The 21,157-nt window shown below is 42.9% G+C and overlaps 1 protein-coding gene across 1 annotated transcript in view; it reads left to right on the forward strand.

Moving 5' to 3' along the window:
* The window catches only part of Acad11 (acyl-CoA dehydrogenase family member 11), a 74,951-nt gene that overhangs the window by 18,428 nt on the left and 35,366 nt on the right, over window positions 1-21,157 (forward strand). The window contains exons 6-13 of the mRNA XM_052718822.1: window positions 3,526-3,667; window positions 4,012-4,133; window positions 5,746-5,852; window positions 6,973-7,099; window positions 13,396-13,473; window positions 14,614-14,752; window positions 19,040-19,147; window positions 21,053-21,151. Of these exons, the coding sequence (XP_052574782.1) occupies window positions 3,526-3,667; window positions 4,012-4,133; window positions 5,746-5,852; window positions 6,973-7,099; window positions 13,396-13,473; window positions 14,614-14,752; window positions 19,040-19,147; window positions 21,053-21,151 (922 nt within the window). The remainder of the gene's footprint in view (window positions 1-3,525; window positions 3,668-4,011; window positions 4,134-5,745; window positions 5,853-6,972; window positions 7,100-13,395; window positions 13,474-14,613; window positions 14,753-19,039; window positions 19,148-21,052; window positions 21,152-21,157) is intronic.

The raw sequence follows: 21,157 nt of genomic DNA on the forward strand, positions 1-21,157 counted from the left end.
GCACTAATAATTTTGGAATTGGGGAGGGAATTAGAAAAGATCTTTAATTGCACTGTGATTGTTCTGTAAGGTTGAAGTTTAAAAAAAAAAAACCAAAACAGTAATGTTTTGTTTTGGTCATTAGAATATGATGGTTAGGACATAAAACAGAAACAGTTTTGGTGACAAACCTTCCAGGAATGTGTGGGGTAGGTCAGAAAAAGCACATTCCTCTTTGTCACTTTGTGCAAGGAGGCACAGTAAAGAAACTGCCAACTTGACTTCTCCATTCTTAGGGAAGGGTTTCTGTTGTGAATAAGAGAGAGGAAATATATCCAGAGCAGAGAGAAAGAGAAACAGTTTGGGCCATTATATCACAGCCAACAAGCATTTCTCACAGTTCTGGGCTGAGGAGCCCAAGATTAAGACGCGCATCCCCTGGGTTTGCACTTGGCCCTCTTCCCAGCCCTCACTTTGTGCAGGGGTGGGTGGGGATGATCAAGAGGACTTCCTTTTCTTCTGTGAAGGCTGATCCCATCAGGAAGGCTTGTGACTCTAACTAGTAATGCCAGCCACTGAGGGTAAACCTGTGGCTCACAGACCTGCTGTCAGTTTGTGACAGTGGCGAAGTCCGATTTCCACATTAGACAGTCAAACTTCAATGCTGCATGGACCCCCGGCCCCTGCAGCTTCTCATGTAACCGATCAGTCGGTCATCTGAAACCGAAACACCCTATCTGTTATCATACATACCATACTCTACTCTTTTATTTCTTGTTTGTTAGAGACAGGACATTAAAATGTAGCCCAGGCTAGCCTCAAACTCTGTAGTCGGACTTTCTTTGACTGCTAGCTCCCAAATAATGACACGGAGATTTTTTTTTTTATTAATTATGAAAGCTTGGCCTTAGTTTAGGCTTGTTCCCAACTAGCTCTTGTAACTTAAATTAACCCATTTCTATTAATCTATGTTCTGCCACAGTGGCTCATTACTTCTCCTCCATACTGTATATCTGACTCCCTCTGTGTCTCCATGGTGAATTTCCTGCCTCTCAGAGTCTCCCCCCTCCCCCAGTTCCTCTCTCTACCCGGAAGTCCCACCTATCCTCTACCAGCTATTGACCCTTCCGCTCTTTATTAAACCAATCAGAAGGTGCCTTGGCAGAGACACCTTCATAGTGTACAAAAAGATTATCCCACAACAAAACTCACCATCCTCCTGCCTCAGCCTCCTGAGTACTGGGATTATAAATCCACACAGCTTTTTTTTTATTTCCTCATGACAGGGAGCATGGCAGTGTGCATACAGACGTGGTGTTGGAGCTGAGAGTGTTGCATCTTGCAGGCAACAGGAAGTTGACTGAAAGTCACACTAAGGGAAGCTTGAGCAAAAGAGACCTCAAAGCCTGCCCGCACAGTGACACACTTCCTCCAACAAAGCCACACCTCCTAATAGCGCCACTCCCTTTGGGGGCCATTTTCTTTCAAACCACCACACTTCTATTTTTATTTTTATTTACTTTTTGTTTGTTTGTTTGTTGAGACAGGATTTCACTGGGTAGCCCTGGCTGTCCTGGAACTCACTCTGTAGACCAGGCTGGCCTCAAACTCACAGACATCCACCTGTTTCTTCCTCCCAAATGCTCAGATTAAAGGTATGCACCACCACCACCCGTCCCCCCTCTTTCTTTCTTTATATGTCTGAGTGTTTTGCCTGAACATATGTCTATACAAGGCTTTTTCTTTTGGGCCACCAACCAGCTCTCCAAATCATGACACAGAGACTTCTTATTAATTTTGAAAGCTCAACCTAGCTTAAGCACATTTCTGGCTAGCTCTTTTAGCTTAAATTAACTGTTTCTCTTTATTTGCCTTTTGCCTCCCTGCTTATTACCTTTCTGACTTCTGTATATCTTCTTTTCATTGCTTCTCTGTGTCTGACTGGCTGGACAGCCCCGGGGCTGTCCCTCAGTCTCTCTTCCTTCTTCTCTTGTAGGCAATGGATCATTTGCCTAAGTCGTTGTTACAGTCCCCTCAGTCAGTCATAGCATAGTGTGCGGAGTGACCCTTTCATGCAAGCTCCATGATGTCATGCCACTGTATAGAATTCTCTTAGTTGAGGTGGCACTCTCTGCACTTCACTGTCGGGGTTCAGGGTTGGGGTTCAGTCCTGACCTATCAAAGGATCCCTTGAAGGGAGTGAAGAATTGAGAAATAATAGGAAGAAATATAGACGTAGACAGAGAGAAAGACAGAGACTCAGGAAAGCTTTGGGAGGGCCCTGGGTCAATACCCAGCACCCTGGAGTTTATTGCTAATGGGCTTTTTATACACTAGCAAGGGGTGAGGCAAGAGACATCCCCTTTCAAGATCAAAACACAATGTACAACCAAGTGTAGACCCTTCAAAACACCTGACAATGCCCCACGGCAAAGCTCTTGTGACCAGGCCTTGAAATATAAAACACCTGGTGATCATGCCTTTGCACCCTATTATGCAGCCTTGGAGAGCAACATAAACTCTGACTCTCTGACCTTGAGTCAAACCACAAGTTGGAATCTTTGTGGGCTCCCATACTTCACCCCCAATCTCAGTCCCCCCCTTTTATTTATTTATTTAGAGATAGGATTTCTCTATCTAACAGCTCTAGCTGTCCTGGAACTCACTCTGTAGACCAGGCTGGCCTTGAACTCACAGAGATCCCACCTTCCTCTACCTCTCAAGTGCTGGGATTAAAGGTGTGCAACACCACCGCCCGGGCAACCTTAGTCCCTTTAAGTAAACCACTGCCGTTAGCTTGGTGCATATCATTTCAACTCTGAAGATTATTTGGCAACCTTTAAAATTTTTTTTTTTTTTTTTTGGTTTTTCGAGACAGGGTTTCTCTGTGTAGCTTTGCGCCTTTCCTGGAACTCACTTGGTAGCCCAGGCTGGCCTCGAACTCACAGAGATCCGCCTGGCTCTGCCTCCCGAGTGCTGGGATTAAAGGCGTGCGCCACCACCGCCCGGCCCTTTAAAATTTTTAAAAATATATTTGCTTATCTTGTGTGTGGTGAGGTCAGGGCACACACATGCCACATTGTCTGTAGACAATTTGAGAGAGTCAGCTCTCTCTTGATAAGTTTATGTAACTTACTTTAAAATATTATTGCTGTAATGGAATACTTATTACATAGCTAGATTCATCACCATATGCTTGCTTATACATTAATTCTTAAAATATAATTAATCATTAGAATTTCTTCTTTATCACAGTTCCTCTGGCTGAGAAGTATGAGCTGTGTTTGCATGTGTCTGTTAGCAGAGACGGTCAGGGCAGAGTGCAGAAGGATTGGAAGCCCTCAGTAGAACCAGAGACCTTGACTCTAGACAAATTGAAGCTGGTTAGTTTTCATGAGATGTGCCACTGTGGGAAAGGACTACCAACTATGACCTCATGTTGCATTTTGTTGGAAATACGATTGTTGGATGTACTGTGTCCTCTGCTTCCTTCCTCCATTTGCTTTAATTTCAATGTGTCAAAGGCTTGTGTGCATCTTGTTGCAGAGTCGCGTTATAGCGGTGCTGGACTGGGAGCTTTCGACCTTCGGCCACCCTTTGTCGGACTTAGCCCACCTGTCCTTGTTTTACTTTTGGCCCAGGACACTGCCCATGTTAAACGGAGGCTCTCACATTCAAGAGAACACAGGTACAGGGGAGCAGCTACCCAAACTGCCTTTCATATAAACTCCGCTTTATTACTGTTGGAGCTGAAGAACATAAGTTTCTTGCAGTTTTATAAGGATTTTGTTCCTTAAAAATGTTTCTAATTCATCTCACTGGTTTTCTGAACTTAGCATTTCACTGTTTATAATCTTTGGCAATACACAATTTTTTGCATATATTACTTAGGGAATCAATGTTTAGAACAGGCTTAATGATGATTGGGTTTGCACTGCATGCCATATTGTGTCTTCTGTGCTCTATTCTGCCATTCTGAAATGTCCACTGTGGCGTTTTTATTGAAGTTTATGCTGTGTGCTGTTTTTATAGGAATACCGTTGATGGAGGAACTGATTTCGATATATTGCCGTCGCAGGGAAATTGATCCTAATCTTCCTAACTGGAATTTCTTTATGGCCCTTTCTTTTTTTAAGTTGGCTGGAATAGCACAGGTAATTATTTTAAGCAAGTACTTCATCATTTCTTACTGATGTACTATGAACAATGTTGTTGGGGAATATTATTTTAAGAAGTGTTACTTTTGTATGCCGGGCGGTGGTGGCGCACGCCTTTAATCCCAGCACTCGGGAGGCAGAGGCAGGTGGATCTCTGTGAGTTCGAGGCCAGCCTGGACTACCAAGTGAGTTCCAGGAGAGGCGCAAAGCTACAAAGAGAAACCCTGTCTCGAAAAACCAAAAAAAAAAAAAAAAAAAAAAAGAAGTGTTACTTTTGTTTATGTTGCATTTGTTTAACTCTATGAAGCTGTGTTACTGTGCCTGTGTAAAACACCTGATGGTCTAATAAAGATCTGAACGATCAGTGGCAAGGCAGGAGAAAGGATAGGCAGGACTGGCAGGCAGGGAGAATAAAAAGAGGAGAAATCTGGGAGAGAGAGAGAGAGAGAGAGAGAGGGGAGAAGTAGCCAGAGAAGGAGGAGGACTCAGGGTCCAGCTACACAGCAAGCCATGGAGTAAGAAACAAAGAAAGGTATACAGTAATAGAAAAGGAAAAGCCCAGAGACAAAAGATAGACAGGATAATGTAAGTTAAGGAAAGCTGACAAGAAACAAGCCAAGCTAAGGCCAGGCATTTATAAATAAGAATAAGCATCCGTGTATTTATTTGGCAGCTGGATGGCAGGGTCCCCCAAAAGAGCAAAACCAAACACAACACAATGTTTTCTGGTTCAAACCTTTTTGTTTGGGTTCTTAGGGCCACTGTGCTCTTCCAAAAGACAAGAGTCAGCCATGAGTAACATGTAAATTTAGAATTTACAAAAAAGACTTGAATGGGAAGAAAATTTGAGGGTCACATGTGTTATGATTGTTTTGTGTAACAAACAAGAAGGACAGTGAGAGAAGACACATAATGACCAAGTAGGGAGAGGCGTGTGGGAGAAAGGAGCATTGTGAGTGCCTGGTGGAAAAGCAAGCTAAAGGCCTCCTGTGCTGAAGGCTGAAACGTCTTCTCCCCTTATTGAGTCTGGAAAGCACCCATGGCACTCACCTCTTTCCCAGAAAGTGTGTTCCCATGGCAACTCTAAACCTAGGCAAACTGACAATGAAGACGAGCCGTCACATGGGGGAAGGGGGTGTCTTGTGTCAGAAGTACAGAAATGGAGAATTGTGAAAAAGCTGATTGACATTCAGCTAACACTGCTCACGGAGACAGTTTTATCCAAATTGGGGATCAAAAAATATGATACTAAACATCTCATTGCCTTCCTTCTCCTGGGTTTTAGCATTTGATTCATTTTGATAGCGCTGAAGGGAAAGCAGTCATCATTACAGATGGCGTGGCTTACAGCTTGGCTGTTTTGGCAGTGGCTGGGGTCATTTTCAATTTGGTTTGAGAGATCAGTTACACCTCTGCCTAGATTAGAGTGTCACAACTACATGATATGAGTGTGACTCTAACTCAGAGGCACGTGGTTACCTCTGCATGTAAGTTTCCAGCCTCAACGGTCTGATTGACACCTTTGGCCTCAGTGAATTTAGTTCCCCACATGGATGACAAGCTGGAAAGACAATAGATTTTTAATTGTCCCATGTTAATTTACTTGTAGGGGGTCTATAGAAGATACCTCTTGGGAAATAACTCATCTGCGGATAGCTTTCTGACGGCCAATACTGTGCAGCCCCTGGCAGAAACTGGATTACAGCTCTCTAAAAGGTAAGGAGAGCGAAGTCTTTGGGTCACTCAGTTTACAGCCTCTTAGCTAGGTCTCATAAGTTCCCAGAAACCCAGGCGACAGCCTGGGCTCTTCACTCTTTACTTAAACAATTATTGGGTATGGTAAGGTTAAAACTCTAATAAAATGGAAAATTATATCACTGCCCAGACTAGAGCTGCTAATTGCCAGTCAGGATAGTCTTCTAATAAATCACTGTATCCCTAAAAATAAGTTGACCTAAAATGTAAAGAAAATACTCATATTTATGATTAAATGTATTCTTTGCCAACTTGAATCTATAACCTTTTAAGTATATAGATGAACATGTTTCCTTATAATATTTGTTACTTACACGTACCTATTTAAATATTAGATTATTTATTAACTTAGCAATACTACTTTTTCTTTAACATTTTGCAAGTGTCTTTGAAACTCTGTCTCTATCCGAGCAGCATTTCTGAAGAGTCTAGCGCTTTTCCAGTCTCACCCCTATCTCTCTATAATGTGTGTAGAATGCCATCCCCAGGACCATTTCCTAAGCCCCACTTCCTCCTGACACAATGTTTTTCACAACTCATTTCTAGACTGCTCTGTGTAATTTTTCCAACAGAACAAGGGCCCCCGTTGTATTTATTTATTTATTTATTTGTTTTCTTTTAAGGTCGTCTTTAAAATGCCCTGCAGTGGTATCTGTGAAACAAGTGTGAAGAATAGTGGTCAGATTTGTGCACACCTTCCTTGTTCCTTTGTGGTTGTGACAACTGACGTCACTAAAGCTAGCACTGATTGAGGACATGTGAGGCTTGTGTTTTCCCCGAGTAGCATTCAAGCTTAGTGTTCAGAATAAAGCAATTCTACATTTACTCCATACTGTAAGCAAACAAACAAAGCCCATGGGACTAAGGTTGTAGCTCAACAGTACAGCAGCTGCCTGGCATTTGCAAGGCTCTGGGTTTGCTCCCTCGAGCTGCAGACAGCTAATGAAGCAGAATTCACCAACAATAAGCCCAAACCTCCCAGATATGGCAACTCCTCCTGAGGACAGTTTTGGTTAGCTGGGGAGATATAATAATGACTTTGGACATCTTTGTAACCTCCTTTTTTTTTTCTTTTGCCAAGAACTTTTAGTACTGTACTGTCACAGGCTGACCCTAAAAACCAGTTGTTTGCGCAGACCAGGAGAGGCCAGGAAGTTCTTGCCAAAGTGAAGCAGTTCATGAAACAGCACATCTTTCCTGCTGAAAAGGTGGAGTATGAAAGGACATCAGCAAGTCCTGTCTCCTGGTGGTCGGACTTTCCTCTATCCTCTCACTGCCCTTAGAGCCGAACCTCATAGACATCTAGAGCTAAAATATGTCCCAGGGTATGCAAATGCATCTACAGGAGTAAAATGAAGCCAGAGGGAACAGGCAGTAAGGGCCTGGAGATAGGGAGTAAAAGTTACATCGTGCCTTTTGCTAAGGCAGCGACCTTCAACTTTTGTTATTTTGAATGTGGATGCTTTGAGAATTTGAGAATGGCAGTCTCCCTAAATAGACATGGTTATGATCTTCGGTCTGTCATTTCAAGCCACATAAATACTACCCTTTCTTTTCTCCTATTGCTATAGGGGGTTACATTGAAGAAGTTCATGGGTTATAGTGAAGCAACATCCATTCAGTAAAGAAGTATGTACTGGGCACCTATGACAGGCTGGACACCGGGGAGCAGCTAAAAATAAGAAGAGAGACGGGGTTTGTGCCCCTACAGAGAGAGAGGGATAGAGAGGACAGATGCTGTGAGGAAAAGGGAGAAGCACTTTTGACAGCATATGAGAGACGTGTGTGTGTGTGTGTGTGTGTGTGTGTGTGTGTGTGTGTGTGTGTGTGTGGAGAGTGTAAGGGCTTGGTGTGGGTTGGTGGCCTTGCACTGGTTAGTTCATGTGATCTCAGTTTTTTCTTTTTCAACGTGAGTAGGTCTGCCTAAAAAAAAACCCAGCCACTCTCATTGTAACTGCCTGTGATTCTGAGTCTCGAACTGTCCTAGCATAGTCAAATGGAGAACTCCAAAGAACAATATTCTCTCAGTAATGTTCAGAAGTAAGGTGTGTTTATAGGGATGGTAGTGTTATGAGTTATGTGAATAGTTGTATTGGTAAATTTGTGGAGGTGAACATTTAGCATAGAGTGGGATATCGTTTCTTCAAAAATACTGAAGTATTAATTCTAAAATTGTTACCTCTCACATCTGGTGACATTGAATAGTTTGTGTTGTAGCTAATGTTTGTCCAATTTTGAGACTTAAAATTAAACTTTTGTGTATCAAAAGGAGAAAACAACTCTTTTAATTCAAGAGGGTAGTCTGAATTCACTATTCCCCTTCCTCAAATAAAATCCAATTAAACTTTTAGGACAATTAAATGTTAGGACAGTGTAATAAATCAGTGAAAGCAGAAAAGAGATACACCAGAAAAGCAAATACAGATTAAATTTGGAAGACAGTAGATCATGCCAGAGAGTAGCTCATCATAGAGGAAGATGTAAGCTGAGTGTTCCTGTCCCAACCTCCTGCTCCCAAATAACTGGCAGCCGCTTCCCAAATAATTGACTTGGAGACTTAATATAAATTATAAATGCTTGGTTTGTTAACTCAGGCTTGTTACAACTAGCTCTTACAACTTAACCCATTTCTATTAATCTATATGCTGCCCCAAGGCTTGTGGCTTTTACCTCTATGCCATTTTGTGTGTCCAACTCATTCTTTATCTGGCTGGCGACTCTTCTGATTACACCCTTCCTCATCCCATCATTCTCAGTTTGGCTTTCCTGCCTAACTTTATCCTGTTCAGCTACTGGCCAGTCAGCTTGTTTATTAAACCTATCGTAGTGAGACATATTCACACAGTGTATAGAAGGGTTATTCTACAGCAGGAAGATGCATCTTGAAAGAATTTTGAAATGAAAGTGGGCTTTTTCCATAATGGTGAAATAGGTGATTGGCTGATGAGGAGAGCAAAGGGAAGAGAGAAATCAAGGTGTTTGAAGCTTATCCAGTCTCTAGGGCTGATCCACTCAACCTCACATAGCAGTGATATTTGTCCCAAACAGAAGGCTAGAGCACTACTTGAAAACAACAACAAAACACGTTATGTTTCATGGAAGCCACAGCTTCAACCATAAGGTGAATGGGCTAGAGCAGCACCCTCTGTTGTTTGGCTTTTTGTTTGGTTTGTGGGATTTGGATGGAGATCCAGCTCACCCGTCAGTTCAACTAATCCTACACGCTCACACTAAAACAAAGCCTGTCTGCAACGTGCCTGTGCCTGCAACCCAACCAGCCTATGACCCTAAGGACAAGCCAAGATGGGCAGAGGGAAGCAAAGGGGTTTCACTGTCACCCGTAAATGTGAGCAGGTGTCCCAGGGACACTGCTGCAGGGAAGGGAGGGGTCCGAGGAAGGTCATAGTGCCTCTGAACTCAGTGCCATTCAGCTGCTAGAATACGTGTAAAGAATTCACAGTAATAGTAAAAACAAAATCCGACCGACTGTAGAAAGAGAAGGTTGCCCAAGCTTGTGTGGTAAAGAAAGCCACTTTGTGTAGGCAGAGCTTCCAAATCTGCATTCCCACATCTGATAATGTGCGCTATTTCCTCATTCAAACACTTGTACCAGCATGTGTATGCTTTATCCTGTAGGGTGAACTGAACAGTGCTAACCCCCAGATGTGGGGTATACAATTCTGGAATGATTTGTAGAAAAGTAAATAGCTTTTCTCAACATAAAAGGGAGAAAACATTAAATTCTGCTCAGTGTTATTTCAGCTGAGTTGCCAAACCAAAATGGTCATGTCTAGAAAATATGATTGTCTCATAAACTGCAGCAGCATTTTACTATCATGTACTTTAGCTACTAAAATTCTTGATGACTTTTTCTCCATATTTCTATGTATTTTCCAAAATGAGAAAAAATAGGTTTGGCAGGACTATTTCTGCAACTTTGGGAAACTCCTTGGATAGCCTAAAATGAACACATAACCCATATCTCTGAAAAAAAATGCCAAATCAGTTCTTCCTCTTGAAAATCCATGGAGAATACTGAAACTCACGTGCAGGACAGGAAGAAGCAGCGCACACAGCGTAAGGGCGCACGCGGCGTAGGGGGCACACGCGGCGTAAGGAGTGCACACGGGTCATAGTGATAATGTTCCCAGAGCTTGAGGGAGTCATTTCATAATCACTAGATGGTATGGGTAAATGGAGGCCCCTGTGGGGCTCAGAGTCTCATTATTTAAAGACTTCTAAAAATGGACTCATGGAAGCTTGGGGGCAATTTTATTAGACTTAGAAAGGAAAACACCCCAGGGCAGTCACGTTGTAAATCTCAGCAGCTGCTCAGAGAGAAGAAAAATCATGCCATGACACTTATGCCAGCATAGAAGTCAGCCACATGATCAGACAGCCCCATGGCAGGGAGGGAGATGAGAGAGCAGAGTAAGGAAATACAACATACCAGAAAAAGCATGCTTAGTTTCCAGCCAGCATCTGAAGAGAAGGAATGGGAAAAGTTGACTCAGAAAGATGGGCAGACCCAGCTGAACCTCAAGATGGCGCAGCCCATGGGGATTTGGGCTAAGGGCAGTTAATTCTGGGAAGTAAAAATATAGTAGCTCATTAAAGGAGTAATTAATTATTCCTCCTATCTATTCAGCATGGCTTAAGATGAACCCGCCCTCCTGGGGCATGTAAACACAGGCATAATTTGATTTCTCAGAACTGTGTATCACAAAGAGGTAGTCAGAATGAGAACATCATAAACATCTTTCATAATATATTTATTACCAAACACAAGAGCATTGACCTTTTATGGCAACTCTAGGAATAGAAATAATATGCAACCCCAAACAGGAAACCTTCCGATTTAACTGACTTCATGACAAACGTGGGAAGCGCTCTCCATCCTGGAGTCTTTGAAAGCGCAGGCCTCTGCCTCCTACAGCACTGCACTCCGGACTAGCCTTGCCTCCCCAAGAGGAACATGGGATGGCCGGAGCAGTGCGTTTTAGAAGAATAGTCTACAATAACCTGATGATACACAAGAAAAGTTTTCACAGTGCCCATGGCCTTTAACCCTGTCATTTCTTAGTCGAAATGTAAAGAAAATAGTGATGCCAAGATGCTGTAAGTATTTATAAGCGCATCTCTAGAATATCACATAGTTATCATTGTGTTTGCATTGTACTGTGTGGTTGTACAAGTGAGAGGTGACTGTTTGGCCTAAATGGTGTTATTTAGAATTACCCATGTTGTTACTCCTTTTCACCCGTTCATGCAACTCAGATGTTTCTCCTGGAGCCGTGTGCCTTTACTAAGACTCTGCCAGGGCTTCTGTGGCGGCTGCTGCTGCTGCTGTTTGTTTATCTGTCTGTTTGTTTGTTTTTTGAGGGGATAAGTAGTACCTTGCCTATGATACTTTTATTTTGTCCTAATTCTTTGAAATTTGACATATATTTTGAGACAGGGCCTCCCTAATTATCTCAGTCTGGCCTCAAACTCATGATCCTCCTGCCTCAGCTTCTCAAGTGCCACCACCACCCCCAACCAAAAGGATAGTTTGAGATATGAATTCTAGGTTGTTAATTACTTTCTCTCGGTAGTTGAAGATATTCAGCCTTTAATTTCTTTTTAACATTATTGTTACATTTGTTTGCTTGTTTGGGGGTATACACATTTAGAAGTCAGGTAATAGGGATCGAACTCTCGTCATCAGACTTGGCAACAAGCACCCTTACCCTCGGAGCCCTCTCACTGTCCTCTCCCATTGACTTCTGACTTCACTGTTACCATGGAAGTCAACGCTCAACCTCTGGGAATCCGTTATATCCTTTTTTCTTCTCTTGAGTTTCTGTGCTGAGTGATTTCTTTAGATCTTCCTTCTAATTTTTTTTTTAAGTGTTCTCAGGCCATTTTTCAGCTTTCCATAGACTGACATTATCTAACTTTGGAGAGTGTGAGAAATGCCTGGGGAGCTCTTAAAGAATAGAAGCCGAGACTCACCAGAGTCTTCTACAAACTGCACATCTGCCCCATCAGTGCCGGGTCCCCAGGGGCTTCTGCTCCCACCAACCTTTGAGAAGCCATGGTAACATTTTCAAGCTTGGTTGCTAAGGTTTTTGTTCCTCTGGGTTGCAGTACAAGTTTACTTTGTCAGTTTTACTAGCCCATGGTCATACTTACAATTCCTTCCTTTGTTCTTGGAATCTACAGACCACAGATAGTTTGTGCCGTGAATTCCGTGAGCATTATCGTTGTTTTAAGGAAGCATGATTGTTTTTCTTGACCTGCTGTTTTGGTGGATTCTTGCCTGTGATGGCTGGTTTCCCGAAGAGATTAGTGATTTTTTCAGGGTAGACTGTGGGCTGAAAGGAGTTACATGAGCTTTTGTACAAAGCTCGTCCCTCTAGAGGGCTGGTTTTGTTTCTGCCAGGTGCTGGCAGCTGCTGTTGCCCCGGCATTGTAAACTTAATTTGGGCTTGAGGTTTGGGGGTGGCACAGGCCTGACATTTGCATCCCATGCTTGGGTGAAGGCAGGTCTCGGGGTACGACATTTCTTTTTTCTATTTTTCTGCAAACTGAGAGCTGTGTGGGGGGCTTTCTCCCCGTGGTCTACCTCCAAGGGTCCAGATTTTTATGTGCTTCTCTGTTCTGTTTGTTCCCGATTGAGGTTTTGCTTCTCAGCCCTCCTGGCTTTGGTGGGATGGAAGATCTCCATGCTCCCTTTTGCTGTTTGCAGCCCCTGGCCTTATCACCTGGGTCCTGCTGATGTGGCCCATTGAAAGCCAAGGCCTCAGTCAGCAAGCTTAGCACCCATCCTGTCCCATCTGAAGGGTGAAGCTGTTTTGTTAGTTCTTTCCAGGACAACTGTGCATTTCTTAATCTATCTTTAATTGGTAACATTGCACCCAGCTGTTTTACTTGAAGGGTTCCTATGCCCACCGGTGTACCATGTTGCTGAAAGCAGAACACTTAAATCTTGGGTATAAGATTATTGCTGTCATGAGGCTGGAGAGATGGCTCAGCGGTTAAGAGCACTGGCTGTTCTTCCAGAGGTCCTGAGTTCAATTCCCAGCAACCACATGGTGGCTCACAACTATCTGTAATGAGCTCTGGTACCCTCTTCTGGCCTGTAGGGATACATGCAGGCAGAACACTGTATTCATAATAAAGAAAGAAAGAATTTAAAAAAAAAAAGATTATTACTGTCTAATATTGAGGCAGCATAATTTTTTGAGGAGCAAACATTTAGAATTTGTATTATTCTGCATTTAGTGTTAAAAAGAACCATTACTAACCGGGATAGTGACACATGCCTGTAATCCTAGTGCTTAGGCAGCTGATGCAGAATGCTGGTTCCGGCCCAACCTGGGCTACATAGCATGACCCTGTCTTGGAAAACAAACACACATACACACACACACACACACACACACACACACATACACTCCACGCATGACATTGTTTATTTTGTATTAACTTGGCCTAATCATTTCCCTTTCATTGTTTTAAGGAAGTAGCAGAATACTATGCTCGAAATGGAAATGCAGAGGAAAAGTGGGGACACCCCTTAGTGATTGAAAAACTAAAGGTAAGAGAGACAAGAACGCACTCAGCATCAGGAAATGCATATGCAAGTGTTTGGGGGACCTTAATTATTGTTGTTGTAGTGTAGGTAAAGAAGAACTACAATGATAATAACTTTTTTTTACTTTTCTTTGTGGTCTTGGTATGTTGATTAGACTGGCCTCAGCTTGTGGCAATCCTCCTGCCTCTGCCTTGTCAGTATCTGGATGAGAAGCATAATAGCTCATGCTCCAGGGATAACCTTTTTTTTTTTTTTTTCAGGGGAGTGGTTTCAAGACAGGATTTCTCTTCATGTAGTCCTAGCTGTCCTGGAACAGGAATAGCTTCCTTAAAATAAAGATTTTACGAATCTGGGTTTAAAAAAAAATCTTGGTTGGGTATGGTGGCTCACACCTGTAATCCTAGCACTTGAGAGGGAGGTTGAGGCTGAAGGTGGAAGATTGCTGCAAATTTGAGGCTAGCCTGGGCTACACAGTGAGCCAGAGCTACAGTATGGGTCCCTTTTTAGATAGAAAGGAAGGGGGTGGGGAGGAAGGACAGAAGGGAGGAAGGGAGGAAGGGAGGGAGGCAGGGAGGCAGGGAGGGAGGGAGGGAGGGAGGGAGGGAGGCAGGGAGGGAGGGAGGGAGGGAGAAGGGGAGGGGAAATAAAGCCGGAGCAGGGCAGTGGGATTGGAGGCTGGAACTGAATGGAAGAGCTCTCCTCATGTGTGTGCAAGGCCCTGGGTTTGTCCAGCTAGAGGCAGGGACAAAGCAGGCCATTTGTCCCATGTGCTGTCAAGTCACACTTCATGTTTTCAGATCTTACCAGCCATGCATGTAAGGAACTGCGGCGTATAACACATTTGGCAGAATTACACTTCAATGTGTGTGAGCGGTTGTAATCATCCTGATTGAATGAGAAGCACCAAAGTATGCAAATTTAGTTTTAGAGCCAAATCTAAGAAATCCTGGAAAGCAAGACATTTCCTTAATTATTAAGAAACTACTGATTAACGAGTCAGTAAGCCTTGACTTAACACAGTGTAGAATACAATGAAATAACTCCATAAATGATTTTAAATTTCAGAAAATATTAATGCTAATATTTGTTTAAAATCAGCTACTTTGTTTGGCACTTTTTGATCCCTTGTTCATCCCTTGACAGGAAATGGCCAAAGCCGAGGGCCTATGGAACTTGTTCTTGCCAGCTGTGAGCGGCCTCAGCCAGCTGGACTATGCCTTGATTGCCGAAGAGACAGGAAAATGTTTTTTTGCTCCAGATGTTTTTAACTGCCAAGCACCAGGTTACTACAAGCAATTTTCTTTGTTTGAACGGTGCTTAAAATCTCTTTATTATAAGCAGACTTTCCTGTGCGAAATCATTCATTTACAGATTTTGCCGTAATTTTACAGCTACTCTGAAAGCAATGTAAAAGTGGATTTGAGGTTCTCAGTGGGTTGCCCTTTTAATCAGCATGGTTACATTAAGAGTGCCAGCAGACAGAAGTAGCCACCAAGAGGACTGGTTATATAAACACCCCACTTCCTGACTGGGCTTAGGTATTTCTATGGCTAGCTGGAAGGGATAGAAATTCCAGAGGTCTTTGTTAATCCCCAGTCTCTCCATTGTGCAAAACTCTTTCTCCGAAAGGCTGACTTGGTTTCTGCCAGGGGCTGCAGCCATGTTACCAGCACACTGTACACTTAACTGGCAGGATGTCCTATAGTGCCCCTGCTCCGGGGTCCTGGCTGCTGCCGTGTATTGTGTGGCCCCGTGCTGAGGCTCTCCCAGAAGAGCTAATGCCAGCTTGAGCAACAGGCTACACAAGTGTGGTGGGTTTCTGAGAGAAGAGTCCAGAATGTGGCTCCATGCTAGACTTTGACTCGCTTGTCTGTAAATTCAATATAGTTCTCAGGCTTCTGATGATAGTGCTGATCTCTGGTGGCATAGTTTCCCTCTGTCTACACCAGTTTATCAACTCACTACTGTCCTTCATTGTAATCCTGTGAAGAGGCTATTGTAAGAGAAACATGTCTTTTCTGTCTGAAAATTTTATCCCAAAGCTACGATGCTGTTATGACACACTGCACATGCTGCATGGTTCTATAGAAAAGGAAATGAACGGCTAATCCTGAAGTTCAAAGCTTTTCTCCCTACTCTTCCTAATAAGACATCATTTATATTGCAACCCAATGTAATGTAGCATATATAGTTGCACACGTGGATTTGTAGGTAGATGGACAAATATTCCTCTGTATTCCTCTGAAACACAGGTCTCATGAAACTATCTTTTCTTATTACACGTGGCATTCAGATATTTCCTAGACCTAACATATTCTGTATTGTTACATTTTTATTTTTATTTTTTTTATATTTCTTAAAGTCATGGTTTCTTTTTTTATTTATTTTTATTTTGTGTACATTAGTGTTTTGCCTGCATGTATGTCTGTGTAGGGTTGTCCAATGCCCTGGAACTGGAGTTTCAGTCAGTTGTGAGTTGCCATGTGGGAGCTGGGAATTGAACCTGGGTCCTCTGGAAGAGCCATCAGTGCTCTTAATCACCGAGCCATCTATCTCTCTAACACCCTTGTTATTGTTGTGGTCCGAGGCTCCGAATCAACCCAAGCAGACACAAGAGGTTATGGCAAGGCGAGATTTAATGCAGGGCAGCACAGAAGAAGAGGGGTGGGGAGGGGAGGGCTGAGCTGAACTGCGACTCCGCATGTCAGTTGAAGCAAGTATCTAAGCACAGAAATCACAAACATTTGCTGCCAATCAGGAGTTAGAGATTAGGGGCTCTCTTGAATGTTCCCTCATTGTCAACCGACATACTATGCAAGCTTTTCAATCCAACCAATCAGATTCATTTGTTCTCTCTGTTGTTAGGACCAGCCATATGTTTCTAGAGAACAACAGATGCATACGACTATTTCTATGGTTTAAGGAGGAGGTTGGTCAGCTATTGGAAGGTTCCCAGCTCCCCGAGGGCTTGGGAACCTGAGCTTTGTTTCACCCTACAGGTGAAATGGAATCTAAAGTCAAAATGGCAGTACTTAGGATAAGATGCTTTTTTTTTTTTTTTTTTTTTTTTAAAAAAAGCCTGTTCCCAATATGTTTTTAGAGCGTGTTAGCCGTATTCTGGTAAGTGGATTCGTGGCACAGTACCGGGTCATTCACAGTGTGCCACGTTAGGCTGCGGGAAGCTTCCTTGCAGCTCTGCCGTGGACGTTCCATTCCATTTGCGGAGTCACCTGCCACCGCACACTCAAGGAGCGTTTCCTAAGATTGAAATTTCACGAGTCTGTCAGTTGTTCTGTTTAAATAATACCACAAGACGGCTGAACTTTTTAAGTAGTTTTTGACTAAGGAATGACTAAGCTACTCTCTCAAGCAGAAAGACAGGGAAACTCAAGAAGCCAAGCGTCTCCCTTTTGCGGTAGAGCTGTTACAAAGGCCTGGGACCTTGTGTGCTGGAGCGTTTTCCAGGCAGACAAACGGGGAGTTGTAGCTGGTGCTAATGACATTCTTTGAGAGGCTTCTTAAGTCTGAATGATTAATTTCTACCTAGGCTTTCCAAGTAACTGCTCTTATCAAAGCTCAGAAAACATATGTAGCCTTCCAGTTTGTCTTTGTCTTCTCCCTTCAAAAAGGCACACAGTGTTGTATAGTAGAATGCTGAAAATAGCTATTTTTAATTTCCAAACCTGTCACTAAATAATTTAGGACCTTTGGATTGATTTTTTTTATAGGTTTTTTCTCTAAACTGTAAATAAAAAATTGGTCGGTTTCCCAGAGTAAAACTGATAATTTTAGATTCTTCTTTTCTCTTTTAAGTAAGATCTCATGTAGCCCAGGATGTCTTCATACTTATGTAGTTAAGGATGATCTTGAACTCCTGATCCTTCTGCCTCTACAGCCTCTACCATAACCCCAAGAACAAGTGCTAAGATTACAGATGTGTGCCATTGTTCCCAGCTTAATTTTAAAATGTTTTAATACTTTATTTTGTTCATAACAAGTAACACTGAATTTCAAACAAGCAAAGAAAGTGAATAATTCACTCTGTTAATTGTAATTGAGGACTTCTTTTCTCCCTCACTTAAAAACAATGTTAGGTTTGTGTGGATCTACTAGGAATTTTGTGCCTCTTGATTCAGTGTTAGTATCTGAACAGAGTGCAAAGGTATATTTTTTAAGGATGGTTTTAAGTCTTAAAAACATTTTTATTTCTTCATGTGCATACATATATATGTGCAAGTCTCCTGAAGAGGATGTAGAATCCCCTGGAGGTGGAGTTGCTAGCTGTTGTGAGCTGCCGGAAGTGATTAGTGGGCACTGAACTGGGTCCTCTGCAAGAGCAGGAAGTGCCCTTAACCCTGAGCATCTCTCCAGCACTTACAAATATGTCTTACTTGGTTCAGAATTGTCAGTTTTCATCAGCATTTGAGCAACCATCCTCCAAGTCACAGCAAGTGACACTGAAAATCTTTCAAATCTCGAGAGGATTCAAGCAGAATTTTAAGAAAATTTTACAGGAATGGAAATCAGAGAAAAGCATCTAGAACATTTTGCTCGCAATAAACCAAGTGTGCTTTTTCAGCTGTAGAAGGTAGAGTGTGTGGTGTCCTGGACAGCACCCTCAAGACTGGAGTGGGTCCACAAGGCTTTCTGCTTCCTTACAGGGCAGGGATTCTGATTTTCACAGAGGAATGCCATGCACAAATTAAGATCTATCTTAGAGCACTAATGAGGCAGAGCAGGAGTTTGATGGCAGCCAGGGCTACACAGCGAAAACCTGTCTCAGAAACCAACTGAATAAACAGCAGAAACAAGCTATGAGAGGTAAACAAAAATTGCTGTAGCTCAGAGCAAGGAGGTCTTTCAGAGTGGGCAAGTAGAGGTTCATGTAGAGAACGTAGCTCATGAGCAGTTTACTTACCCACAAGCAGCAGACTTTCACAAAGGCCCAAGCCAACTTGTGAGCCTGAGGAACAGCATAGACACTTGGGAGCTGGGGGCTCAATATGGAGTATCAGTTCCTCTCCAGGAACACGGGAGTCACTCCTGACCCAGCATACAAGCACAGCAGGCTGGGTTTAAAACAGAAATGGCTACTTCAGTCCTAATGGAGCTAGACCTCCTTAAAGCCATGGGATGAACTGGGCGAGCACCCAAGATTCAGAAAAAGTTAAATAATGGACTGAATGCCATACACTTGTAATGAATGATACAGCATCTCATCATTACACATTAAATTTAATGTACATTTCAGAATATTTGCATCAACAAACATTTTACTTAAAAAAATATAATCTGAGCCCGATGGGAGTGGCACACGCCTTTAATCCCAGCACTTGGGAGGCAGAGGCAGGCGGATGTCTGTGAATATGAGGCCAGCCTAGTCTACAAGTGAATTCTAGGACAACCAGGGTTACATAGAGAAACCTTGTCTCAGAAAAAAAAAAAAAGGAGAAGAAGAAAAAAGAAAGAAAAGAAAGGAAGAGAAAAAAGATATAGCTTGTACTGTCTTCACAAATGTGGATTTAGTACTGCTAGTTTTAAAAGTCCAACACTTTCTTCTCCCCTGTAGACACAGGCAACATGGAGGTGTTGCACCTGTACGGCAGTGAGCAACAGAAGCAGCAGTGGCTGGAGCCGCTCCTTCGGGGAGAGATCACCTCTGTATTCTGTATGACAGGTAGGAGGAGTCCCAGCCCTGTCCCCTGGGACCGTCATCCTGGGGTCGTTGTGGATGGAAGAACTGCAGCAGTGTGGGGGTAGGTCGGCTGTAGCCAACTTTGCCACGGCCAGAAATGTGTTGATTTTGAGCCTGGTTTGAGATGCTGTCATCCTTAAATGTGGAGGATAAACACTCCTGTCCTTTGGGAGGGCTCCAGATGCATTCTGGCAGTCTACTTCAACATCAGCAGTGGGGCGATGTCTTTTAAATTGTGTTGTTTCTACAATTGCTGCTCATTGATCTCCTTCTTTGTGATATTTATATGACTATAAACTACTCAACTATCCCATAATCCTAGAAAACCGGAACTTAAGCCAGTGGAAATATTGCTGAAACCACCCTGTCGGGGAGAAAGCCAGGGGCACAATGATGAGAATGGTGTTGGTCCACTTGTACATTGGAAACAGTCATTTAAAAGTTACTATCAAGACGAAACTTGCATCTCCACTTGAGTTTAGAATTAAATTCAATTTGGTTTGGTCATAATGTGAAGTTCATATTGACCTTTTGCTCACGACCAGATTTTATTTTACTTTTTGGTTTGGGGCTTTCAAAACAGGGTTTCTCTGTGTAGCCCTGGCTGTCCTGGAACTCACTCTGTAGACCAGGCTGGCTCAAACTCAGAGATCCGCCTGTTTCTGCCTCCTGAGTGCTGGGATTAAAAATGTGTGCCACTACCACCCGGCTAGATTTTATTGTTTTTTATATAATATACTTATATACACATATATACAATTGTTTATATAATAACAAAAGTTCTCTCCACTTAAATCATCAAGAGGTGTTTGTGGAACACCTACAGAGGTATAATGATATAGTGTTTACAAAGTACCGACCTGAGGTCACAAGATAAGCTTGCCATCCCCTTTCTCTGAAAACAGCTTCTGGAGCTTTAAAAGGAATCCCTGAAGTACCCAGGACTCTCTTAAAAGAGCAGAAGAAGGGTCAGGGACACAACTCAGTCTGTAAAGTATTTACCACACAAGTGTGTGGGTCTGAGTTCCATCCCCAAAGTCTGATGTTGTGACACATAATTGTAATCACAGCACAGGGGGGCGATTACAGAAAGATTTGTGAGGCTCACTGGCCGGCCAGGCTAGCCAGTCACTGAGTACCAGGCTAATACCACGCCAATGCGGGACCCTGTCTCAAAAAAAAAAAAAAAAAAAAAAAAAAAAGCCGGAGGCGGAATGACCACTGAAGTTGTCTGGTCTCCATACACACATGTCCCAGCATGTGCACACACACACACACACACACACACACACACACACACACACACACACACAATACAAATAAGAACAATATAGGAAGAAGGTAAAGGCTGATTGGCCCCTAATGCCATGCAGGAAACAGTGTTTAAGATTTACGGGTATTGCACAGAAAGGTCTAGAGACCTAAGTGTTAAGAAGATCTGAGTGTTGAAGGTGTGGCCTGGCAGACACGCTCTCAGTAGCACTTACAGGGTGCAGGGAGAATTTGTTAGTGAGAGTAGAGGAATCCAGCCTGCCCACAGTTAAAGCACATTCTCACTGTGGAAAGTCAAAGGCAGTGTTTTTATCAATTTCTGGTGATTGGGGAAATAATGAGTGAGTTGTATCCTGACTCAGACATCAGCAAAGGCTCCAAGGACACACTGGTCAGTACTAATCCTACGATTCATCCCTCTGTCTTCCAGTTCATATCTATTGAATGCTTACAGTGTGTATGTTAGGAAAAGACCAAGGAGAAAGGGGTAAGATGGAAAGATTGAAAAAATAGAATAAAGAGCCAGCGTGCCTCTGTCTCGAAGAGCTTGTCCTTTCTTGTCTAAGCCTCTTAAAGCTGATTTCTGTCAGTTAATCAAGCCGTGTTTCTTTATAGAGCCCGATGTCTCATCAAGTGATGCCACAAACATTGAATGTAGCATCCAGCGAGATGGAGATGGCTATATAGTTCACGGCAAGAAATGGTGGAGCAGCGGTGAGT

The sequence above is a fragment of the Peromyscus californicus genome, unplaced genomic scaffold (assembly GCF_007827085.1).
Source record: "Peromyscus californicus insignis strain IS unplaced genomic scaffold, ASM782708v3 Scaffold_11__1_contigs__length_118956290, whole genome shotgun sequence".
NCBI lineage: Eukaryota > Metazoa > Chordata > Mammalia > Rodentia > Cricetidae > Peromyscus > Peromyscus californicus.